We start from the raw sequence: 26848 nt of genomic DNA on the forward strand, positions 1-26848 counted from the left end.
TCTGCATCACCCTGCTCTTATTTTGAACCCTGTGGGCCTAGGGGTTCTAGTTAAACAAAAGTAAAGAGAACTAGTAGGTGTAGCAAACTGTGAAGTAGAATCATAAAATCTTAGAGTGGAAAGGGACAGCAAGGGCCATCTATTTCAACCCCCACCAGACAGTAATATACAACTAAAGCAGTCCTGAAATACGATCCTCCCACCTCTGTTTAAAGATCTACAAAGGAGAGTTCATCACATTCAGTCAGTTCCACTATCAAACAGCTTTTACAGCAACAAAAGATTCTTCCTAATATTTAGATGGAATCTTTTTTTCTTGTCATTTGAACCCACTGGTTCTTTTTCTTTTTCTAGTCTCTCAAGCAACGGTTCTAGTACCTGGAGCAACTCTATCTTCTCCATGACATCTCTTCAGACATTTAAAGATGGCTGACATGTTACCCTTTAGTCTTCTCTTCTCTAACCTAAACATACCCAGCTCCCTAAGCAGCTCCTCATAGGCCATGGTTTCCAGACCTTTCACCATTTTGGTTGCCCTCCAGTTTGTCAGTATCCTTCCTGAATTGTGATGCCGAGAACTGAACACAGGACTCCAGATGAGGTCTGGCCTAAGCAGAATAGAGTGGTGCTACTACTTTTCTCAGTCTGGTCACTGTGCCCCTGTTGATGCAGCCCAGAATTGCATTGTATGCCCACCTTTGTATTGTACGTCCCATATTCCGCAGCCATGTTGTCCAGATGAACTCCAAGACCCTTCTGAAATCCTAGGATTCTATTAAATCTGTTTTCAAATGCAAAGACTCAACTGTGTCTCCTTTATATAAAACATAATGTGCCTTAAGTATGTCCAAGACACCTTCTGGATTATATTTCTTAGTCCTTTGTACTGGTTGAATATAAGTGGTCAAGAGTCACAGAGACTAGCCACACAAGTCCACACAAGGGTTTGGTTTCCTTTGCCAAGCTGGAAGAATCATTGTTGGCTTATGCTGGTGGGAGGTATAGTCCAACACTTTTAGGGCACAGGTGGCAGTTGCCCTACCTCAGGACTTTCTAACTTTCAAAATCAAGTGAATGCCTATACATACAAAAGCAGCTGTCTTATCTCTGTGGTGGGATCTTATTTCTGTCGTGATGCAGCAGGATGTGGGTATGTGGGTTGGACACTGAGGCTGCTGGGAGATATTGGGAGTTTTCCAGCATTTTTGCTAGACTGGGACTGTTGTTTGGTGTTAGAGACTCCTAACATTTTGAGTGTCTTTCCCTGAAAGTACCAGAAACTCCACCTAAAGCAGACATGCTCCCTTTCCTTTGCTATATAGGAATGAGAAGCTCCTTTCTCAAGAAGATCCTTTACCTGAAAATGTACAATTATGCCTGAAAATGTACAGTTATGGGACATCAGGATTCTTTTGCTGGGTTGTATTGTGCGTTTGGGGATGTAGACTTCTTTGGATCCCTTTACTATTCAGTGTTATGCATAGACTGATGCTTTTTCCATCTGTCCAGTCGTCTAACTTATTTGTTGTTATTTACTGTTAAGTTGGCTTTGACATATCATAGCTCTCTGAATGAAAGACCCCCAAGACATGCCCTGTTCTTAACAGCTCTGTTCTTGCAAATTTTGGTCTGTGGCTTCGTTGACTGAATGAATGCATCTATAATGTGGCCTTTCTTTTTCCTACTGCTTTCCATTGTACTTCCACAAACAAGTGGCAAAAATTTCTATGCCATCAGGTTTTTAGAAACTGACTTAGATGGGCTTTTAATTCCATGCATTGCTGTTTTTATGGTTTGCATGTAGTCTTTCAAGGAACTTTTATTGTTTTTGTCATTTTAACTTAATAAATTATTAAATTGTTTTTTATACTTATACTCTTATTGAACCTTTTGTATAGTTTTAATCAGTATTTTTTAAAATGTGTTTTTAGCTCCCTTGAGTCTCGTTATTAGAGAAAGTAGGGATATAAAATGAATAAAATTATCAACATCATCTGAATAACCCATGGCTTTTCCTCCCTTTTTAGGACATGTTGCAGAGCGGGTGGCATAGATAACACCCCTTCTTTTCTTCTACATTCTGGGATCTCACCCACCTCCTCCATGAAGCAACCCGAAGCCTGATGCCCTTGTTGCACTTCACCATGGATGCAGGGAAGAGCTACCACTCTGCATATACACACCAGCAGTCAGGCAACACACTCTATGGGATGCCCACCCTTCAGGCCCAGCGCAGCCTGCACACCATAGAGGTGAGTGCCCCTTGTAGAATAAGCTTTGCCAGCATGTGCCAGTCGCATAGACATATATGAGATGAATATAATTTTGGTTATACTTTTACTCATAGCCAACTCTCTAGTTTTAGTCATAGCCCATGGGAGATATGGTTGAACCTGCCTGAGTTTTTAATACCTTCAGACAGGCACGTTTGCTGAAGGCACAAGACAGAGCCTTCTCAGTGGCTACTTCTAGGTTGTGGAATTCCTTTCTATTAGAGGTTCAGTTAGCCCGCTCTCTGTTCTCTTTCTTTTGGGAGGCAAAGGCCTTTCTTTGACACTGTACAACTAAAAACTATTAATACAAAAGTTAAAACACAATTGCTCTATTTTTAAAAAAGTTAAAAAGACAGATTAAAAACAGCTTTAAAAACTAATTTAATACATAGTAAATAAAGCATGTACGTACACAAACACACATCCATTAAAAGCTCCATCTGCTGCAAAGTATTGAAAAGCAAAGAGGATTGGTAACAATCAATAGATGTGATGTAGAAAAGAGACACAATTTCAGGCTTTTGAGAAGGGAGATTATTTTTTTTTATTGCAGTCTCTCTAAATAAAAAGGTCTTTATCTGCCAGGGGAAAGAATTCACAGAGGGGACCAGTCAGAACTCCTGGGGAAGGAAGTTCTACAACTTCAGTGTATAAATTGTTGCCCTAGTTAACAGTCTGGCTGCATTTCTTTGGACCAGCTGAAACATTGCATTGAGTTTAGTTTTCATGTGCAAGCAGTGTTGGATTTGACACCTGCCCTCCTCTGCTAGCAGAATTCTCCTTCTGGGTGGTGGAGTCCAGACCTGTATTCAACTGCTCCGTATTCGGCGCCATCGTACCTGAGTGATAACCAGTAAGTGCTGCTTATTATTCGTTATTTCTGTGATGTTTGCATGCTGCTTTTCAATCCCAGCAATGATGACTTGTGAAGTGAATTATAGATATGGAAGAATTATTTGAAGAAACTGTTAACCATTATGGAGCATAGGGGCTGCAAGGAGGTGGTTACAGCAAGAGATAACAGAGTTAAAATTCGTCAGGAAATCTAATGCCAGACATTTGAATTGAGATAGTGTCACCAGGTTTTTAAAGCAGCAGTATGGGACAGTCGGATGCCAGCTCAAGGCTAGCTAGGAACACATGTGCCAGGCCTGTACAAGGCTGCCTCAGATCTCATGAGAGGAGAGGCTTTTGCAAAATCTCTGGGTTCCTATAGGATCTCAGATCTTGCAGGAACGCTTAGCTCAAAAAGTCTCAGAATGACTACTTGCCATTGTGAAATCAGAAGCTTTTTTTCTGTTGTTAGCATGCTGTGAGCATGCTGTTTATTGTCAGCAGTGGCCCTAAAAGAAGAAGAATAGGCACCAGTCACACTCTTCAACATATGGAGCAGAAACAAATGAACCCAGTGGATGCAGCATTTAGTGTATTATTTGAGGCCATTTTGCTTTGTACCAAATGTTCAGGTATTAGTCTGTTGGGAGTGTAGCTGCCTTCCACTCAGGAACTTGAGAAATATGGGATTTGGGGTGTCCTGTATGAATTGGAATGCAAGTCCCCAAATGAAGGGCATTTCACATAAAAGAGGATGTTTTCAGTACCCCAAATTAGGCTTACCTTCTGGCAGGATGTTCGCATTGTTGTTGTTGTGTGACTTCAAGTTGTTTCCAACTTATACGACCCTAAGGTGAACCTGTCATGGCATTTTCTGGGGCTGAGAGTGTGTGACTTGCTGTCAGTTTCCATGGCTGAGTGGGAATCAAACCCTGATCTCCAGAGTCATAGACATAGTCCAATACTCAAACCACTACACCACAAAAAATAGTTTCTGAACCTCCAGTGTTAGCAACATTATCATTGTCAGTAACATATCTGCATTGAATTCCACCCTGATCTCACTATCTACAATCCTGCCTCCCACCCCCTGAAACCATAGCCATAATCCTTTGAGTAATACTGGTGGTCCCTGGACTGTTACCGGTCCCTGGCAATTTTCTGAAAAGAATGCAACAGTTGTACTCATTGCATAGAAATATAGTGCCAGTCCTTGGGACATTTGAAAAATAATAATTGTCCCCAGCACCAGAAAGTCTGAGAAGCATTACTGTAGACTGTGGGTAGATCATAACACCATGCCAGCGTGTCCTTACACTGCGTTTCAGGGACAGCGCAAGGTTGCTCCTTCTTCCCCAGCTGTTCAGACAGCCAGAGGGCTCACAGGCCAAAGCGATCGCCAGCCACAGGTGCAGATTGCAACTCTTTCTCCTTTGTTGTGTTCACAGTCTCTGTGGCCAATGCATCACCTGGTGCCAGGACAGCTTGTTGTTATGTATCTTAGAGTCAGTTGCGAGACGTTCCCCTAGAGTTTTCTTGGCCAAATATATTCAGATGAGGTTTTTTGCCATTACCTTCCGCTGAGGCACAGAGAGGTTGACTTGCCCATGGTCACCTGGTGGGTTTCCATGGCTGAGCAGGGATTCGAACCCTGGTCCCCCAGTATCCTAGGTGAATAATTAAACCACACTGGCCCTGCACTGAACAAAGCTTCCAGCTCACAAACCTGCCCTTCAGTGGAAACAGTAGCACTGCCAGATACATCAGTTCCATATTTTATGACTTGTACTAGGATCTGTTCTCCATTCTTCTTCTTCTTCACAGTTCCTATTTTGGCCAGGAGGGGGACATAGCAGTGTGGTTAAAGACACTACTTGACTATCACAGGAGAGAGAGACCCCACCATCTCTAGATCATTGGGTCCATTACCCAGCTACGTTTACCGTCAAGAAGTTCCTTCTAATGTTCAATCGAAATCTACCTCCTGTAACTGAAAAACCATAAAGCCAGGTCCTTCTGGGGCAACTGAGAACAAACCTGTCCCCTCCTCTATGTGATAGCCCTTGTGGTTTTTAAAGAGTTCAGTCATCTCACTCCTCAGTCTTGCCTTCACCAGATTAAAGTTTATTTATTTACAGTATTTATACCCCACTCTTCAGCTGCAAAGGCTCTCAGAGCATCTCTTTCCTCTGGCTTACAATCTAAATAAGACGAAACTTGCCCAACTTGCTCAACCTTGCCTCCTATGTTTTGCTCTCTGTACCTCCTGTCATTCTTTGTTGTCCTCTGACCCTGGTCTATATATCCTTCTTAAACTGGAGTGTCTATAATTGAACTCAGGACTCCAGAGGAGGCCTCACTAGCACAAAAACGTGGTGGGACTATTAGCTCCCTTGACTTGGAAACTGTGGTTCTGTTAATGCAGGCCAAAATCTTTGCATTAATAGAATCATAGTTCTGCCAAATGGCAGGACATTTATAGGACACAGCTCTCTCTCCCATGATAGCTCTTTGCCACCATACGCCTGAGGCAAACCACTTCATGGCAGAGCTGGCTGTGGTCAGAGCAGAGGAAGTTGAAATTCAGCTCTGGTGGGTTTAGACCCAGGATGTGGGCTGAGAAACCCTCCCACCTGTCTCCATGGGAGCTGCAGTGATGGAACAGTCCCTGCAGAGTGGCTGTCATCTTTCCAAGCATGACACGTTCTGGCACCAGCGACATCTCCAATTCCACGTCAGAGTTACTACAGGCCAGGGATTCTGAGCAAGACTCTAAAACCAGCAGGAAGACCCAGTCAAAGGGAGCCAATTAATCCTCATATTTCACAGGCCAGCAAGCAAAGCGGGAGAAGAAATAAGGAGTACAAAGCCCAAGCTGTGCCAGAGAAAATGCATCCTTTCGCTTGTGTATGTGTGTATTTTTAAAGTCTTTTTTTTCTTGAACATAAACACAACCACATTCTCTTTTATACATACAGGGGCCCTTGGTATCCACTGGGGTTTGGTTGCATGACCCTTCGTGGATACCAAAATTGATGGATTCTCAAGTCCCATGAAATATAGTGGCATAGTAAAATGGTGCCCCTTATGTAAAATGGCAAAATCAAGGTTTGCTATTTGAAATTTATACTTTTTTTTAATATTTTCAAGCTGTGGGTACTTGAATCCATGGGTACAGAAGGCCAACTGTAAAACAAACATGCATAACAAACAAAACCAGAAACCCAGCTAAACAGCAAAACAAAAACTAACAATACCTACACTACTGACTTCCCACTCCCAAACTGATGATTATATTCCACTGCAGTCAGCCCTCCTTATCCATGGATTTTTTAATCCACAGATTCCAAAAATATATATAAATTCCAGATAGCAAATCTTGATTTTCCATTTTATATAAGGGACACCATTTTGCTTTGCCATTGACTTTAATGGGACTTGAGCATTCACGGATTTTGTTATCCACAAAAGGGGCGGGGGGGAGCTCCTGGAACCAAACCCCAGAGGATAACAAGGACCCACTGTACTACTATACTTCCTTTATATAATTTATATTTATTCTTCTGCTGCATTACAAAACCTAAAACAGAGGTATAGCCGCAATAGTATGCAAGAAAGTAATGAACAATTCCTAATCTTTCTTAAAATTATTCAAAGATTTCTCCTTAATTAACATTGCCAATTTGTTAATTTCAGCAAGTTCAGCTGTCATTGTCAACCAGCTTTCCTTTATCGGAATAGTGACATCTTTCCAGCTTACGGCATACACTATTCTTCCTGCAGTAATGAAATATTTTAAGATTCTTCTTGATTTGTTCATTCGACATTCTCAACAGAAAAGTCTCTGGTTCATAGAATCATAGAATCTCAGTGTTGGAAAAGAACACGAGGGCCATCCAGAATAGCAACATCTTTCCATCTTACCAACCCCCTGCCATGCAGGAATGTATTAAACTGTATTTTAACTTTTAAAATGTCTTCCAACAATGAATGAATTTGAGCCCAAAATTTATATGCTTCATTGCAAGTCTACCACATCTGGTGGAACTAGGTCTCAATTTTCTGTTTATGTTTCCAGTACTTATTTGAACTATTTTTAAACACGTTTGATAGCCTATCCAGTGTTAAATACCACCTATGCATTATATAATAATTTCCCCTTAAATCATAACTTCTACTGCATACAAACGGTTAGTTTACAATACCTTAAATCATAACTCAACATAAATTTAACACTTTTTGTCCACATCTTTTCCCATTTTGATAGGGGACCCAGTACTTTGAGCCCATTTCACCATATATGCATTTTGGAAACGCACACTTTGATGTGTGCTTCTTCATCCAAACCTTCTTTGTTGGAGGTTTTTAGACGGAGGTTGGAAGTCTACCTCTACTGTTGTGGTGAACTCCTTCACTGGCAGCAGGTTGAACTAGACAGCCCTTGGCTTCAGGTTCTATGGTTTATTGATCATGAGCTGGAAACTCTTGGCCAGCCTTTTGCAGGTTCCTCAGAGATTCTTCTGAGTAGCTAGCAATCTCCCAGCTAGCTAGCCCTGCAGGAAAGTATTGCTCGGTCCCACAAGCCTGACTTAATGTGGGCCAGCAGCTTGTGATGCATACATGTGTCTGTATATATGTGGAGAAGAGGCACATGTGTTGTGTCCACACTGGGTGGGGGTTCTCTCTCTCTCCTTCTTGGCATCTCTGTTCAGCAGGAGCTGAGAATGGCAGACCCAGCTGCCTCCTGGCTGGCCGCCGTGTGTCTGCAGTTGATGCCCGTGCTTGGAATGGGCTGTGCTTTTTTTCTTTCCTTTCAGGAGGATTCCTGTAAATTCTCCTTCTTGATCCTCCTGGGAGGTGCTAACAGAAGTTCTCCTCCTCCTCCTCCTCCTTTTTGTTTGCGTTCTGCATATTGAATAGGGGATCATAGATGGGACTTATCGATTCACAGACCTCCCTCTTCTCTTTGCCTTCTCTTCTGCCTCGGTCTTGCTTGGCAGCAGCTGTTAACATATTAATGGGCTTTTGTTTTGTTGAAGCTTAAGTCTGCTGATTTCACACACACACACATATACACACACGCGCGCACGCACGTGCATTAACGCAGGTATACCTCAGCAGGCTTTACCTTTTTCAACAGAATAATTTCGTTTCAGAGCTAGAAATACCATGTAGGGAATAGGGATAAGTTCTTGCAATCCCTCATCCTCCCCCACCCCAAAAGAGGAATTCACTATGTTTCAACAAACTTTTTATTCAAAGCTAACAATATGCATGTGTGAAATAAAGCAACCAAGTCAGGTAAGCCCTGTGAGAAGTCAACAGAAACAATTTGGGCCTTCTAGAGGCCACTTTGAAGGCAAAAGTTCCTCTTGAAAGTGGTGCTTTTTTCAGTGGTGCTTTTTAAAATTCTTTCATCAGTCTCCACTTTTCTTAGGATTTCCATTTTGGTGGCCAGACACACAGATGGTTGCAGGAGTAGTTGGTGAGGCAGCCTGATCAGCTCTTCTCCTTTCTCTCTGTTTTGCTGTTTGTGAAACTCTCAGTAAGGGATTCTGGAGGCAGTTGCTGTTTACTTTGCCTGTCATCGTCAGCCATAGGTGGCTAGAGTAGGAATAGGTGAAGAAGAATCTAGTTCTTTCCCTGCTGAATCTTTTTTTACTGCAGACACACTGCTGCACCTGCCTTGAAAGTCTGTGCTTTCCCCACAGACCGTAGTGGTTTGAATGTAGGACTACAACACTCAACACTGGAGATCAGGGTTGGATTCCCAGCTCGGCCATGAAACCCACTCGGTGACCCTGGGCAAGCCACACAGCCTCAGGAGGAGGCAATGGCAAACCTCTCTGAACAAATCTTGTCATAAAAACATCATGACAGGTTGGTTGTAGGGTCACCATAAGTCAAAAATGACCTGGAGACACACAACAACAGCAACAAAATTCTAAAACACCTGGAAGGCCTAAGGTTGTCCTCCTTTGTGGGAAGCCATAGTGTGGCCTTCCAGGTATTGTTGAACTTCACAGTTCAACAATATGAGGAGTAATGGGAGTTGCAGTATAACAACATGTGTATGGCCATCCTTTTCCGATGCCACATCACTGAAGCTGAGAGGGGCAAAGACTTGAAAACCTAAAGGAATTTGTTTTTCCTTGGATCTTCCCTTGGGTGCCGTGTTGGTTTCTTGAGTGCTTCTGAGCTTGACTTTTGGTTGTTGTGCCAGGCGGCTGCCTCTCTCACATGTCAACTCACCCGGCAACCGGTTTACTGGAAAGGTGATGAAGCAACATGCCAAAGGGATGTGGGAGGTTTTCACGTGGTGGGGCTTTGATAGTAAAACCAAAACCAAACCATGTGGGGTGGAGAGAGTGGCGTGGCTCAGAGGCTTGCAAGGGGTGAAGAGGAAGAGTGCTGTTTGTGGGTGTGCAATCTCCTGATTTTGACCTGAACTTTCCAGAGAGTAGAAAATGGAAAATTTATGAATACCCACTTTCCTCCCCATTCCCAAAACATAAATAGATAACTGTTCCTTATGGGTGTCTGCAGTGAAATTAGAAAATTTAATTTTCTGTGTCTTTCCCCTCACTCTGCTCAAAGGAAGGCTTGTCAAGTGTCCGGGCCTCTTTTCCCCCCTTTATTTACAGTACCAAACCTGCTTTGAATAAATCTTCAGAGCCAGCATGGTGTAGTGGTTTGAATGTTGGACTAGGAGTCCAGGGAACAGGCTTCAGATCCTGGCTTGGCAAGTCACATTCTCTCACTCAGCCTCAGGGTATGGCAGTGGAAAATCCTCTCTGAAGAAACTTTCCAAGAATATCCCATGATAGGGTCGCCATAAGTCAGAAACAACTTGAAGGCACACTACAACAACGATAGAATTTATTCTAAAATAGGAGTCAAGGTAGCTTATTTTTGCAGAGAGGGAAGCTTTGCTGATATTCAGGGAGTAGGGCAGAACCAGTGTCATAAAAATAAGACTAGATATGGAAACCAATGGGATGTACTGTAAAGATTAGACCATTGGACTCCAGAGACTCAGGTTCAAGTCCCCTTTGAACCATAAAACTCAATGGGAGGCCTTGGGCCAGTCATGTTCTCTTTCTTGTACCCTGGCCTGCCTTACAAGGTTGTAGTGAGACGAAAGTGGGGAGGAAGAGGAAAACCATAGAGGCCTCCTTGAACTCAAAGCAGGAAAGGCAGGGTATCAGTGCAACTAATAAATAAGTGTATGTGTATGTGTAACAAGCTCGAAAAGTTACTTTTTAAAAGTAGTTTATTCCTGTTATTCATCAGTTTTGGGAAATCCACTTGTTTTTTGTTGTGTGCCTTCAAATCATTTCTGACTTATGGTGGTCATAAGGTAAATCTGGTCCAAAACACACAGAAGAGATAATCCAGTTTGAGACCTCTTTAACTGCCCTGGCTCAATGCTGAGGAATTCTGGGAACTGCAGTTTTGTGAGACATTTAGCCGCCTCTGCCAGAGAGCTCTGGTGCCACAATAAACTACAATTCCCAGGATTCCCTAACACTGAGCCAGGTCAGTTAAAGCAGTCTCATACTGGATTATTTCTGTGGTGTGTTTTGGATCCCTATCATAGCGTTTTCTTGGCAAGATTTGTTCAGAAGAGATATGCCATTGCCTGCTGAGAGAGTGTGACTTGCCCAAGGTAGTGTAGCTGCAGTGTAAGGTTAGTGTTATACCCTTGTCTGTGGCAAAGAAAATGCTGTCATTCAAATGTGCCTGAATTAATATCTCTTCCTATCTCCTTTTTACCTAGGCAATATTTTAATACCACTTGCGATTTCTACACAAATTCCATTGGTGGGCTACCGTTCCCGGATACCAACTATGCAACCCCTAGCTTTGCCGATTGTTTGCCGAAAAACGGTGATTTTCCTCAGGTAAGAACAGGCTCACTGCCTATGCAGCCATAATCCTTTGCCAAAATGGATTATCTTTACAAAATGTGTCCCTTTTGCACCCCTGTCTGGGGAAAAACCAACAACAAAACCCTCTGCTTTTCTGTTTTGGAGACTCAAGGGAAGGGGAAGTTTTATGACAAGGGAGCACTTGTATTATGGAATGAGGTGCAGAGCTTCTGATCTGCTGTGGTTATTGGACTTGTGCTAGGTTGGATACAATAGAGTTATGTTCGTTGTGGTTTTTGGTAGAAGATGAAATTGCTTGCACAGATCTTCATAAGCTTATTTTATAATGAGCTGGGCAATTGTAAAGGCTTTTTTCTTTTGGTGGAACAAACAAACTATTTCAGCTGGCCTTTCAGAACATCTCTTGGTTACATCTCGCTTGGGCTCTTGTAATGCACTCCCCATGGGACTGCCATTGGAAATTGCAGCAGTGAGTCCAAAATGCTGCAGTCAGACTACTGCCTTTGGCTGGTTATAGCAAGCATGCCTCCAGGTTGACTCTGTCTTGCGGGGTCCCTATTTGTTGTGTGCCTTGGAAGTCGTTGTCGACTCATGACAGCCCTAAGGTGACCCTATTACAGGGTTTTCTTGGCAAGATGTGTTCAGGGGTGATTGTCTTGGTAAGATGTATCTTCCTCTTCCTTCCTCTGAAGCGGGATGGCATCAAGTTTAGTTTGTGCCACATCTTGTGTTCCTTAGAAAGGAGCATGAATCCCTTACTTTGGATTTCTTTTTAATTAATTAATTCATTCATTTTGGATATTTTGCTTAATGCCGATGATGATATTTTTGTTTTAGCTGAAGCTGTTGCTGTTGTTACTTCGTCCTTTTTCCTCCCTTTCCTCAAGGAGGCCTCCTCTTGCCTGCTTCTAAATTTGCAACAACTCAGCGAGATTGCTTTCGGCTGAGAATGAATCCCAATTTGTTTACAATAGAAGCCCATATGTGGATGCAAGTTGCAACAAATTTTGAAATAACTAAACTTCCAGCGCAAATGACGCCCACACTGAACGGCAGACACCGAGAAGGGAGAAACAAAATGCCTCTGGGATTCCCCCCCCCCCCCCAGCAATCTTTGGCAACTCGGCTAAGGTTGAATTTGGGGCAGCAAGGTTTCTATAGTATGGTTCCACCCAGTCATGAATCAGTCTTCTGATGCGGAGAGCATGGTGTGTTGCCAGTGATGTAGAGGTGTTCAGATCAGAGTGTATGTTTTTTGTTGACTCTCCTTTATTCGTAGAATTCCATAGAACTGGTTGCTCCAGATTCTGTTCTTTTGCCACACTTCTTCACAGTGTTTCAACAGGAGCCCTTTCATACTACATGGTTATAGAGCTATAGTTCCACTTGAACTGCCATGGCTGCATCCTATAGGATCCTAGGATTTGCAGTTTGGTGAGGCGCTACACCTCTCTGGTTGAGAATGTCAAATGAGAGCCAGTGTGGTGTAGGGGTTTAAATGTTGGACTGTGACTCTGGAGACCAGGGTTTGATTCCCCCCTTCGCCATGAACTGACTGAGTGACCTTAGGCAGGTCGCACTCTCTCAACCTCAGGGGAGGGCAAGAGCAAACCTCCTCTGAACAAATCTTGCCAAGAAAACCCCATGATAGATTTGTCTTAGGGTTGCCATAAGTTGGGAACTACTTGAAGGCACACAACAACAGCAACAACAAACTGCAAATTCCAGGATTCAGTTTAGATGTTGCCCCGGCAGTTAAAGCGGAAACATAGCCCTATAACTCTGTAGTGTGTAAGGGCCCCAGGAATATTGACTAAAATCCTCTTTCTTGCTTCATTTTCTTGAATGCCCACTATTAGTTGGTTAGCTACATCTTTCCTTCTCCATCGGCATCATTGGCCAACTATTGGTTGTTTATAGAGGAGACAGAGATAATGCATGGCACAGTTGTTGTTGTTCTGTGCCTTCAAGTCATTTCCAATGTATGTCGACCACATCATGTGGTTTTCTTGACAAGATTGTTCAAACAGGGTTTGTCATTGCTGCCTTCTGAAGCCGAGAGAGTGTGACTTGCCGAAGGAAGTCCTCATTGTTTTGCCTGGTTTAAACAGGAGTCTGTCTCAGACCACAGATCCTGCTAAACCAGTGTTGTTGGCTGGCAGTGTCTCTCTAGGGTTTCTGATGGGAATCTTTTGTAGTCTCACCTGGGGATGCTGGGAATTGCAAAGACTAAGTAAGCTGTGGCCTTTCATTTAAAAACCCAAGTAAGATTCCAGTCTTCTTGGTTCTTCATGAAGTATTGATTTAGGAAGGAATGTAGGAAGGTTCCTTACTCTTAAGTCACACAGAAGATCAGTATAGTTCAGTATTGCCAACTGGCAGCAGGTCTCTAGGGTTTCACATAGGGTCTTTCCCAGCCCTAGCGGGGGACCACAGCGTCTGGAAAAACATACCTTTTTTTCTCCATGCCTCTTATCATCTTCATTCTAGTTGCTCTTCTATGAACCCGCTCCAAAATGAGATACCTAGAACTGAACTCACTACTACAGATGAATGCATAACATAAAGGGGCTTTTACTTTTGACTTGGAAGCTGTGCTTCTGTTAATGCATGTTTAGGCTAAAATAGGCTAAAATATGCTTTGTGAACACCCTAAATGCCCTCAAGGCACCAGATCCTGTCTGATCTTGGAAGCTAAGCAGGGCCAGCCTGCTTAATACTTGGATGGGAAACTGCCAATAAATCTAGGTGCTGTAGGCTGTATTTCAGAGGAAAGAGCTGGCACCTCTCAGTATTCTTTGCCTAAGAAAACCATTTAATGGGATTGCCATCAGTCAAGAGGCAACTTGAAGGCTCATGCACACAAAAATATGATTTGCCTTCTTTGCTGAAGCATCATATTGCTGGGTCATGTTCACTTTGTGATCAACAATGATCCCAAGGTCCTTTTCACATGTACTGCTGCTAAGCTAAGTATGACCTATCCTATACCTGTGTATTTGGTTTTTATGACCTAAATGTGGAATTTTGCAGTTGCCTTTTTTGAATTTCTATTAGTTTCAGCCCAGTTTTCTAGTTGTCATTCTAAACTGACTTCTCTAAACTCTGAGAGGTCTGGGATTGAACCTGGGATCTTCTGCATGGAAAGTTGTTGTGAGAACTGGGTCTCCTGCGAATAACAATAAGTTTCTAGCCCTTATAGTTCTGCACAAAATGCTGACATACATTGCAAGCTGTCTTCCACTGAGTAAGGCCTTTGGTTCTAGCTCAGTCTTGTCTGTAATGAGCTCTCCAGGATGTCAGGCGGAGAAGGGAATTTCCCATCATCTGTCGCCTGTTCCTTTTAACTTGAGATGCTGAGGATTAAACTTAATTGCCAGCTATTCTCCAGCTCTGAGATGGGGATCTTTCTCAGCCCTGTGGAGCGGAGACCTTTTTTGTGCCAAATATGTTCTTTGCCACTGAGCTGTGATGGTTCTTCCACTTGGAAGGAGAATAATGCAAGAAGAGGATTTTAAAAGTCCTCTTTAATTAAAGCTAACTACAGCACTTAACCTGTAATCCTCCTGCAATAGGATGAGGTTTTATTTAAAAATGCCATAGAACTGTGTTTTCTTGCAGAATCCACATTCAACATTGTTAACTTGCAGTCTCCCCACATTTTTGGTAACCATGTTGTTTTTTGTGGGAACTGTGGTTCAAGTAAGGAGAAGTGGTATGAGCTGGTCTTTGGTAGGATGGTTCTACTCAGCTAGTGAAACAGTCATTTGAATTCATTTTGAAGAAATGAAGAAGTGTGCATTATACCCTTACTTGGAGTGTAGCTACATGGGACATTAGCCCCAAATAAAAATCTACCCCTATAATTTTTTCTTTCAGTCCATTTCTAGCATTGCAAAGAGACAGTAAAAAGTGTTCACACCAAGAACACTTCTGTCTGCTATGCTCACAGTTGGTCACTTTGTCTGCCTGACCCCTTTTCTTTTAATGCCTATGTCATTTTTTAAATGTGTAGCTGAAATCTTAAGTGCTGTAGATTAGAGGGATTGAAGGAAAATTTCATTTGGGAGAAAAAATTATCATTTAGGGAAGGCAGTGTCTTCATTGTGCCCCCTTCTCCTATAGCTCCCCTACTCCCATCAATACATTGGAATTCTCACTGGGTTAAAAAAACACACAACGACACACAATTCACCTTAAACCAAAAACTGGTGCAAGAAAATTAAAAACACTCAGACCTGGATTTGAGCTGTTGCAGAGATTGTCCCAGTCTCTTTTGGAGAGTTCAGTGCTGATTGTGGCCTTTAAATCCTACACAACTTGGGTCCAGACTATCTGAAATGTCACATCCCCTTATATAAAGCAGAGCCATAAGATCTCCAGAGGAGCGTTTTCTCAGCCCCACCACCTTCGCAGGTGTGGTTGTTGAAGACTTGAGAGGGGGCCTGCTTGGTGGTTGCTTCCAGGCTGTGAGACTCCCACCCACAGGAGGCCCAGTTGTCCCCTTCCCTGCTTTCTTTCCGCAGGCAGGTAAAGATGTTTTATTTAGGCAGGCCTTTCAGTTTTAATTATAGATCTGTAGCATGTGTGTAAAGTGGTGTGCAGCATGTGTATTAATCTCCTCTTGCAAATATGTACTAAATAGATTTTTAGCTGTCTTTATCCATGTTTTCAATAATATTGATGTTTAATTTCTCTATAATTTTTGTAAATTAATATCTTAGCCGGACCTTTTAAAAATTATTGTAAGCCACCTCTAATCCCATTTTGGGAGAAAGTCAGGATATACGTTCAGTCAGTCAGTCAACATGAATCAATACATTGTGTGGTCCACCAGATGTTGTACTGCATCTCCCAGCAGCCAGTGATGAGGAAAGCTGGACATTTGCATTTGAACACCATCTGGAGGTCCGCTTGATTCCCACCTTTGCTTTAAGAGGGTAAAAAGCTGGACCAAACTTGGCATGTATTTCAGAAAGCAGAGAGAGAGTCTGCAAAATCCTTTCAGGTATTACTACTGATACACAGGAATGATTCATGCTAGATGAGTCCAGTAAATGTCCCACTTCCTCGAAGTGCATTTAAAAAAAATCAAACTCATATCATAAACGTATAACATGGTGCTTTTTAAATGTGCAGCCCTCCCGATGGTGAACTACATTTCCCACCATCCTTGTAGCTGAGTTGTTTTAGGGCTGTTTGGAGTTGCAGTCCAACATCTGGAGGGCCGTCGAGGTTCCTCTTGCCCTGTTTTAAAGTGGCTCTGATTTGGTGACGGCTTTTAAAAATGAGCGTTCAGCTTCCTTGTACCAGTCGGGACCAGGAACACTCTGTGGATTTTACTGGATTGATTTATTGAATGATTACGTTTTATACCTGGTCTTTCAGCCCAAGTGTGGCTCTTAAAGGCAAGAGAAATTAAAATAGAGTGAAAACAGATCAAAAATACATTGGGAGAAAAAACAAAGGTCCCCTAATTTCCAAAGACTTGCTTGGTTTTAAATTTTTTCTTTAGCGTTTGCTTGCTGTTTAGGTTCCTAGTGATAAGGGTTCTTAGCATGGTTATAATAGTTTTCTTCTTCTTCTAGCAGCTGTTTAGGTTGGAACAGAAACTTGGGTGAGTTCCTTTTTCAATGGAGGATTTGCGCCAACCCTCATGAACCCACTTCTAAATTTAGCCTGTATTTGGGTTCACCCGACCTGAAGTGGGGAGGGAGGAAGAAGGTGAAGAAACAAGAGGGGAGAAAAGAAACTTTTTCACCCCTTTTTTTGGCCAGACCCAGGAGAGGGTCTGGAGAGAGGAGAAAGTTGCTTTTCCTTCCATCCCCAGACCTGTGTCGAACCCAAGGCCTGACCGGTGCCTATCTCCTCTTTTGTTTACAGTGGCTGTGTGGTTTGAATTGCACGACATACAGTAATTCTGCTCTCATTGCCAGTAATTTCACTGACTTACCAGGCAGGCTTCATTTCCTGAAAGTCAGCCGGGCTGGACTTAGAGGAAGCGCCGTACCCTCCTCTTTCTGACTAAACCAATCGCTACAGACTTTTATTGCAGCCGTGGGGTGGCTTTCCTCCCAACCTCTCTTCATCCACCCTTCTCCTCTTCATCCTCCCTCCCTCTTCTTCCCCACTCTCTCTCTTTCCATTTCTCTAATTTAGTGCCAGTTCTTAAAAACACCCTCCATGCCCCTCTCTTGCCGGCTTCTGCCACGCCTGCTGTCATGAAACCAGACTTGTCGCCTTTGGGTGCTGCGAAAGTCCACGCTCCCACTTTGCCTGGTTCGGTCTCTCCGCCTTGCCCATCCCCGCATGCCAGCTTACTATGTCCCAAGTGCAGTTTTGGCTCAAGTACGCGTCTCTCTTCAAGGTAACTTTTGGGGGACTTCTTTTTGGGTTGGTTGGTGGTGGTTATCAACATCTACACAAATAGATACACAAGTGCGTGCGCGCACACACACACACACACACACCTCTTTCTGTTTGCGGTGGGAGGAAAACTTAAAAAACTGGGCAACAGTTCTACCACACTGTGCAAAGTTCAGGCAACTTTGTTGTTATGTACCTTCAGGATATTTCCAATTTATGACAATCCAGAGATCACTGAGCAGGAATTCGAACCCTGGTCTCCTGCACTTTTAGTCCAACCCTTTAGCCACATTGTCTATCAGCTTGTAGCATGGTAAAATTCTATGATTTATACTTGTTAATGTGTAAAATCAGAATGTAAAGAGATCTTGTTGCACCTTTGAGACTAACTAAAAGAAAGAAGTTGGCAGCATGAGCTTTCCTAGACTTAAGTCTACTTCCTCAGATTCATTTGCTGGAGTGGAAAGCCAGGGACAGTAGTGTGGCGTAGTGGTTTAAGCACTAGACTGCTTAAGAGAGAAGCCATGGAAACCCACTCAGTGATTTTGGGTATATGGCACTCTCTCAGCCTCAGAGGAAGGAAGTGGCAAACCCTCTCTGAACAAATCTTGCCAAGAAAACCCCACGATAATAGGGTCGCTGTAAGTCAGAAATAACTTGAAGGCATACAATAAAAACAACTACAACAACAGACATTTTTTGGGGATGCCTTGGTGCCAGTAAGGTGATTTACTGCGGGAGATGTGATGCTATAAACTTTGACAGAGAAAACAAAGTGGGGTGGGTGTGAAGTGATTTGCTTTGCTGTGACAAGTTTCAAGAAAACAAAAGTTTATTTACAAAGAAAGCAATTGACAGGGGACACTTCAGAGACACTGAAAATGTACTTTTTGTGTTGTGCCCCTCATCCACTGGGTTTGGGCGTTTTTCAGTGTCACTTTCTAGATGGCTAGAGTTGGGAAAAGGTTTTCATCACTGAAGCAATATCTGAGAAAGTAACGCTTCTAGCTTTCAGATTTTCAATCTCTTTCATGTTGTTCCAGTGTCAAAAAAGACAACAACCCCCCCTGCCCGCTTTATCCATTTGCGATCCTGGACTTCATACGTTTCTGGCTCTGGATGTTGTTTGGGACACATCTTAAGCCTTTGTTTTTTTTGTGGTGTATGGGAGACCCGACAAGCTTAGCTAGGAAGTGGAGTATAGTTGATGGATTGTGTGTGTAAGTTCCCAGTCTCCAATTTGTTCGGACTTCTCAGCTCCGTCTAGAAGTTTGTAGCAGCTCCGTATCCCAAAAAGCCAGTTTCCGCGTTTTTGCCTGTCTTTGCCGGGGCTGGTTTTTCGGTTCCTCTTTGTGCCTTGCCTTTCCCCAGATGAGCGCATATGGATCGTTCCCTTTTTTATTCCCAGCCTTGTCAGATTTCATTGTTTTACTAGGTGTGCTTATGGTGGAGGGAGTATTGGTAAGAGACATCTCCACTCCAAAACAGTGTTGTAAAACAAGGATGGGTAGGAGGTTGATAGAGATCTATTGAACCATCTCTGAGCCATTAGTAAAGAATTCTGACTTCTAACAACATCCCTATGTTCAAAATTACAACTCAGAAGTGAAGAAAGTTTAGAGAAACTAGGAGTGCCTTTTTCTTTGGGAGGACTGGGAGCGCTGTTTAATTCCTGGATTTGTTAATCACTATAATTCTTGGACTCAGAAGTCCTGAATTTCAAGTGTTAAGTCTTTTAGTGGATTTTGGAATGCAGTTGAGGGTGTGTGAATTGGGCAGACCAAAATGAATAGCACCCACTTGATGTGTGCTCCCACCCAATATAAAATGTAGACCTCTATTGAAACCCAATGTTGCTAGTCACACGTTGTGAAAGGCAAGGTAGGGCGTAGCATCTATGGATCCAGGAACCTTTGGACTTGGGTTCAAGTGGCATGCTTGTCATTGCTTCTCCTTTGAGCAAACTCAACAGGATTATTATAGCATAGAGCAGGAAGAGATTTGCTTAAGGAAGGACGAAATGGAGGGGGAAAAAGAGAAAAAGATTAAGCAGAGTTTTGTCCTGCATGTTACAGTTTTAAGCAAAGCCAGCTGAAGTCCGAACTGATTTTTCTAATCGTCTCAAACATCTTTTATTGTGCCTCTCTGCTGACAGTGACCAAGGTCTAATGACAAGCTAAACAATGCAAATGTAGGAGTATACAGCCAGGAAATATTGGCTAAATTGTCACTTCTATCTTCAAAGGATGCCATCTTTGAAATTGCACAGATCTCTTTAGGCACAGCCAGAACTGACAAAGCAACATTTTCTGTGCATCCCAAGGTTTGCATAGCATTGTGAGTAAGAGTGGCACTTTAATGCTGTCATTGCATGCCGTTGCATTTTGACTGTACCTACAGTGTCTTAAATCCTCTGAAACAACCAATGTGTCCAGTCAATACTAACTCATTTTGCTTCTAGCCTCTTTCACTTATTTGCTTTTTAACCCCTCCAAAAAGGGACTGGGAGAGTGATTCAGGAGATAAATGAGAAGAGCTTCTCCTAGTTTTTCTCCTTGATCACAAAAACTTTCCAAGCTGGCGTTTAGCTTTGGATGAAGAAGACAGTCAAATGGATGGGTTGACTCCAACCTGTGAGATCTGACTACCCTTTTCAGCTGCAGTTGAAACTTTTGATTGCTTTGGTTTCTCAGGTTTCACCTACCTGTCTGTGAGGTCGAAAGAACTGGAACTTACTCCATGTAGAATGCAAATTTTCAGAATTTTACAAAAATGTTCCCATTATACTTTCTAAATTTAGTTCAAGTTCTATCCCTAACTACACCAAACTTTGTTGTTGTGTGCCGTCAAGTCATTCTTGACTTACAGCAGTCCTAAGGCGAATCTGTCATGAGGTTTTCTTTGCAAGATTTGTTCAGAGGATGTTGTCATTGCCTTCCCCTGAGGCTGAGAGAGTGTGACTTGCCCAAACTCACCCAGTGAGGTTCCATGGCCAAGTGGGGAATCGAACCCTGCTCTCCAGAGCCATAGTCCAACAACAACAACAAAAAACCCCACTGCACCATGCTAGCTCAAGCTACAGCGAGCTTTTCAAAAGCGCATCTCCATCTTTGCTGCGAACCATCAAGTTGTGGGAGCTGTTTAAGATGGACAGATTTATTACAGCAAGAGATTTTGCTGGTTAGAATCTACTTCATGAGATGTATTTACATATAGATACACAGAGGGATGTAGATCAGCAAGTCAGCGCAGAATCAGATGAGGCAAGTTAACAGTAGATGCTGCTCACTTTAGTATTAATAGAGAATTTAAAGCCAGAGGGAATCTTTTTTCTTTAATTTTGACTTAAAATGGTGTTTTTTGGCCTGCTTCTTGTACTGAGATCTGCAAGCACTAAAGTTTGCAAGAACTTGAATGATTTTGCGGCACGAGGCAGCAGCAACAAACTTAGCTTAGGCAGCTATTTAAAAAGTCATTGGATAAATTTGTGGCTGATCTTTTCTAAAAATAACTGTTCCTTGTGACTGCAAAATAGGACTTCCAGTTCCAGAGAGAGTCTACCTTGGAGGACTGAAGTGGAGGAATAGATGAAAGGGGGGAATCATGGCTGACTTTGTACTCCCCATGGAAAGCTTCCAGAGGTATCTGGCTGCCCTTGGAAACAGCATGCTGGGTTATTATTAGTATGATTATTAACTAGTGGGACCTGCAGCAAAACGTTGCGACATCAAGGGTCCCTATTTATTTGAGCTGATTTGTTTTGTGTTTCTTCATAAAGTGTAAGATTCTACCTTTCATCCAAAGACTTCAACATGGTATATAGGGCTTTCCTTCCTTCCCCATGTTAATGTTCACAACAGCCCATTGAGGTGGGCTAGAATAATAAAGAAGGATGGTTGCTTCAATGTGATCCAGTGAGTTTCATATCTGAGAGGGGATTAGCACCTCAATCCCTTAAATCCCAGTCCAACTCCCAATCACTATACCATGCAAGCTTTTAGTTCTTGCCAGCCATATCCTTTTCTGACACACTTCATTCCATCTTCCCTTTACACATTCCTGTTTTCTGTCCCTGGTCAACGATGTCCCATTGATTTTGGAATTATCTCCCTCTCTTTAAATTTTCTTTCAGGGGATGTTTCTACAAACCTAACTTCCCACTCATTGTGTCTTTTCCCCCCTTTTTCGAGAGTTGTTCTTGCTTCACAAGTGTCTAGCTTCAGAGACTCACATTGCGGTTAGTGCAAAATAGGATTTACAGAACACCATGCGTGTTCATGATGTGTTCCAGTAACATAGTCTCTGTCCAAAGGGCTTACGCTGTAGAAATATTCTGAAATCTGCGCCCGGATGTCACAACTTTTCAGATCCACACTTTTCCTCTGCCTTTTTATACTGGTGTCAATTTCAAAAGCTTGCACCTTTTTTGTGTCTTGATTGGCTTTAATAAAAGGGCCGCAACATGGATTTTTGGAATTTCGTTTTGGGGCTGACATTGTTAGCTTTTTTATTTCTAAAGGTGTAATAACTATAGAAATATTCACAAGGAATGGAAGCAAATTGAGGCAGAAGTAGGCAATAAATTCAGTCCATGTTCTGATCTAGTTTCTCATAGTGGTGTTTGCATGGAGTAATATGGCCCCTGATTCAGCCATGGCACTACGGATGGATACATCCCCTAGTCTTTGCATTTGGCACAACTTGCCAATTCACATATGAGACATACGCAGTGCAGGGGTAGTTGATGAAATCATAGAGTTGGGAGAGACCGCCAGGGCTATCTAGTCAAACCCTTTGCTATGCAGGAATACACAACACTCCCAAAAGAAGGTGAGTCCATCCCCCTCCAAGGCAATCCATGCCACTGTCAGGCAGTTCTTACAATCAAGTTCTTCCTCAATTTAGATGGAATCTCATTTATTGTAATTTGAATCCCTTGGTTCATGTCTTAGTCTTTGGAGCAGCAGAGGGCTTATTATATTGACAGGAAAAAAGACAAGACAGGCCAGCAGTATGAAATGACATGACACAAAAGGGAAAGGGGATGAGGAGGGAAGAGGAAACCTAGAAACTCAAGGTTGGATTTTAAAAATGTTATAAGGTCCATGTCATGCCATGAACCTTCTCTAACCAGTTTTAAAACTGAGTTAAAGACTATATTGTTCAGGGAAGCGTTTCCAGGTAGTGTGTGACTGTCTTTGTTTGACATCTGATATTTGACCTGATGTCTGTTATTTGATATTTTATTTAATTCTAGCTTGTATTACTGTCTACTGTTATATGCATTTGCTATTTTTTAGATTGTACGCCACTGGCAGGTTTTATTATTCTTATTGATTTTATCCATTCTATGTACAGCGCTGTGCACATTTACAGCACTTTATAAATAAAATGTAATAATAATGATAATAATGAAATTGACATAGTGCTTTCCTTCTCATGGTACCCCCCTTTCTTCACTATTTCTGGCAAATAGGGAGAATCTCTCGATTTTAGTCCCCACTAAAGTGGCTGAAAGCCCTTCTTTTTCTACATCATACAGCTGATAAGGTATTATTGTTACTTCCATAGCCTGTCTAATCTAGTGATGTACATGTCTCTCCCCCCCTCCTCACCATTTTAATCTTCAGAATTACAACTCTGTTAGATAGGTGAGGCTTAGTAAGAATGGATGACTGGCCCAGGGTTACCCAAAGGGTTTTAGAGGTGAGTGGAGAATTCAAAACGTACCTTTCATAGGGAGTGGTCTTGAAACCACCACGCCCTATGAGGAATGTCTCGGGTAGCTAGATATGTTTAGCCTGGGGAAGAGAAAATTAAGAGGTGACATGATAGCCACGTTTAAGTATTTGATAGGATGGCATATTGAAGATGGAGCAAACTTGTTTTCTGCTGCTCTAGAGAATAGAACTCAGCTCAAGAGATTGAAGCTACAAGAAAAGAGATTCCACCTCAGTATTAGGAAGAACTTCCCAACGATAAGAACTGGGACTAAGCTGTTTCCCCCCATTTTCCAGTCCCTGGTGTTCAGTAATCTAAGGTACATCGTCTTTATGCTTGCAGGATCCATTAAGCTCTTGTGATAGACACCCAAAAAGAAGAATGCTGCTAACTCAAACCATTTAACCCAGTATTCTAAGCACTGTAACAGCAGCCAGCCCACAGGGTTGGTGTGAAATTAGCAATCCTTTCACCTTGATTCCTTCTCTGCCCCTTAACATCTGATATTGATTGATACACTGTTTGAGTAAACGGAGGCTCCATGTTTTACCCCTTAAGACTGATGAAAGTTTCGTCAGGCTTTTCAGTTTCCTCTGCGAAATTCAGAGCTTAAGAAATTTGCTTTTTCTGACTACGACTCCCAGAATCCCTTAGACACTCACTGAGAACTGCATGTCCCCAAAGTAACAATTCTAGATCCTGGAGAAATTGTGCCAAATCTCTCCGTAATGTCTTCTGCATCCACTTTGTCTTGCGCTAAAGAGTTCTGTAGTGTATCCCTGCTGGTATATTATGCTTTGGAAAGCTAGACAAGATGTGAATAAACTGTAAGCTTCAGTTGAAAGGGGCAAAGCGACCTCTTGGTGAAGCCATCCTTGTGTGAGGTGGGCTCATTCCTGAGCATGGAAAAGTTACTTTCACAAGCTCATTCTACTGGTTCCCACATGCTGTTCTGTTTACAGTCCAAGCTGCTGTGATAGACAGGGATACTGTTCGGTGACAGAATCCCTGCTTTGGGGATATAGGGTCCCCGGTTCAACCTCTGACATCTCCAGTATAAGAGACATGCGGTTTTAATGTGAAAAGACCCTTCACTGGCCGAGAAACTGTTAGTCAGAGAAGACAATATTGAGTTAGATTAGAGGTGAGCAAAAAGTGGCCTATGGACCAGTTCCCCAAAGCCCCAGTTTAAAAAATGAAATGAGTTTTTGGGCAGAAAACCCCGTAAACATGTGAAAACACACACCCCATCCTTGCAAGCACATCCAAATATTTTCCTATGTAATGTAATGATGTAATTTCTTTCTATCTTCCTGTTTTAAACCAGAACTACAAGGGCTAGAAACATGGTTTACTTTGAAGGAGAAGACCAGTGCCCTGTGACAGAGTCCCAGAGCTGCATGCAGAAATGGTTGGAGGTTCAAACCCCCCATGCATCTTCAGTCTGAATAATTAGATTGCAGGTGGTGGTGTGGCTAGTGGTTTGGTCGTGGTTAGGTAGCATGGCTAGTGGCTTGAGCGCTGGACTGCGATTTTGGAGACCAGCGTTCAAATCTCTTCTCAGCCATGGAAAAGACACTCTTGGCCTCAGAGGACGGCAATGGCAGATCCCCCGCGAAGAACCTTGCCAAAGAAAAAAATCCCTATGATAAGTTCACCTTGGAGTCCCATAACGCACAACAAATGGGGAAAAGACCCTTCTGCATCAGGAACCCTGGAAAGCTCCTGCCAGTCAGAGTGAACAGGTACTGGTTGTGGTGGACAAATTGTCTAGACTTGGCAGAGGAACCAGCTTCCTGCGTTTGTCTCTGAAAGCATGACAGGGCTATCCGTAACCTTCCCCCAAGCATTTGGTTGGAAACCAGGGAGTCTGAGAGTTAAGGGCTTGGCACAAACATCCTGGCACCCATAAGTAGGAGGAGAATACCTGGCAAAGGGATCTTTGTACGGGAATGGGCATATCTTGCAGGGTTCTCTGTGTCCCTCAGTTTTGAAGCCGAAGACATTTTCTTTCCCCCCATCCCTCTGTACCCGGGCAATTCCTCCCTACCTTCTACCTTTGTTTCTGGGCATTCATGTGGGATGTTCTATTTTGATTTTGATTTATTTATGGTATTTATACCCTGCTCTTCAGCCCTAAAAGCCATGTTGCCCAGCATGAAAGAGTGCAAGCTGTATTTGTAATTTCTCTGTCTTCTTACAGTGGCTGCCTTTCTTACAGGGGTTTCCTTTCAGCTGCCTCTTCCTCTCAGCCTCAAATATTGCAACAGGAATTCTGGCCCGCCTTGCCTTACTGTTGTCTGGAGGCCTGAGAACATGTTGTCCTCCCAGGTTGCCGATCTGACACGTGGTTTTATTTTGTGCCATCTCATTTTTTTCCTTATCTGATTGGTTTTATTGCATTTATTGCCACTGAGTGTTTTCAAAGTTTCGTGCTTGGGTGGTTTTGACAATGCAGTGAAATAAACAGATAAACCACGTTCCATGTGAAGAAATGCAACGCCCTGCTTGGTTAGTCATGCTGGTTAGTACTAATTAATTATGTCAATTAACAATACCTAAAGACCCAATTAAAGCTGTCAGCTCCAGATTGGCAACCTCTGATTAAACCAACCACAAAGCTGCCAAAGTGTTTGGTAGCATCTTTAAGAAAGGTTAGTGGAATGAGGTGAGGAGAAAACTGAGGCTGCATTTACACTGCAGGATTAATGCAGTTTGATGACACTTTAACTATCATGGCTCCATCCTACAGAATCCTGGGACTTGTGGTTTCTTGTGGCTCTCAGAGAGAGAAGGCTAAGCATCTCGTAAAACTGCAAATTCCAGAATTCCATACCATGGTAGTTAAAGTGGTGTCCAGTTGCTTTAAGTATGCAGTGCAGATGCAGGCTAGGACTTACCAGCTCTTGTATGTGTATGTGAGTCACAGCTGTAGACTTCCCTCCTGAAAAGTAGCCTATTAATTGGGTAAAATATATTATTCATATTCAAAAAACATTGCATCCAAACACCAGCTGAATGAAACTACATGTGAAAGGGATCTAGGAGTCCAAGTAGACCATAAGTTGAATATGAGTCAACAGTGTGATGCGGCAGCTAACAAGGCCAATGCAATTTTAGGCTGCATCAATAGAAGTATAGTGTCTAGATCAAGGGAAGTAATAGTGCTACTCTATTCTGCTCTAGACAGGCCCCACCTGGAATACTGTGTCCAGTTCTGGACACCACAATTAAAAAAGGACATTGAGAAACCGGAGCGTGTCCAAAGGAGGGCAACTAAAATGGTGAAGGGTCTGGAAACCATGCCCTATGAGGAACGACTTAAGGAGATGGGAATGTTTAGCCTGGAGAAAAGAAGGTGAAGAGGTGACATGATAAGCCCTGTTTAAATATTTGAAGGGATGTCATATTGAGGAGGGAGCAAGCTTGTTTTCTGCTGCTCCAGAGACTAGGACCCGGAGCAGTGGATGCAAGCTGCAGGAGAAGAGATTCCACCTCAACATTAGGAGGAACTTCCTGACAGTAAGGGCGGTTCGAAAGTGGAACACACTCCCTCAAAGTGTAGTGGAGTCTCCTTCCTTAGAGGTCTTCAAACAGAGACTGGATGGCCATCTGTCGGGGATGCTTTGATTGTGATTTCCCTGCATGGCAGGGGTTGGACTGGATGGCCCTTGCGGTCTCTTCCAACTCTACGATTCTATGATTCTATGATTTGGAGGCAAAGCGAACTCAAATAGGAGGTGAATGGATGACCTGGGAGAG

At 42.8% G+C, this 26848-nt stretch overlaps 1 protein-coding gene across 12 annotated transcripts in view; it reads left to right on the forward strand.

Moving 5' to 3' along the window:
• Positions 1-26848, forward strand: part of SBNO2 (strawberry notch homolog 2) — a 109889-nt gene that overhangs the window by 40039 nt on the left and 43002 nt on the right. For 11 of the 12 annotated variants that reach the window (XM_089535758.1, XM_089535763.1, XM_089535760.1 and 8 more), the window contains 3 exons: positions 2028-2252; positions 3044-3126; positions 10888-11011. In XM_089535758.1, the coding sequence (XP_089391884.1) occupies positions 2124-2252; positions 3044-3126; positions 10888-11011 (336 nt within the window). In that variant the 5' untranslated portion in view covers positions 2028-2123. The remainder of the gene's footprint in view (positions 1-2027; positions 2253-3043; positions 3127-10887; positions 11012-26848) is intronic. The other variant, XM_089535769.1, reaches the window with a different exon arrangement.

The sequence above is a fragment of the Sceloporus occidentalis genome, unplaced genomic scaffold (genome assembly GCF_023333645.1).
Source record: "Sceloporus occidentalis isolate IW3139 unplaced genomic scaffold, rSceOcc1.0.p SCAF_8, whole genome shotgun sequence".
In the NCBI taxonomy this organism is placed as follows: Eukaryota; Metazoa; Chordata; class Lepidosauria; order Squamata; family Phrynosomatidae; genus Sceloporus; species Sceloporus occidentalis.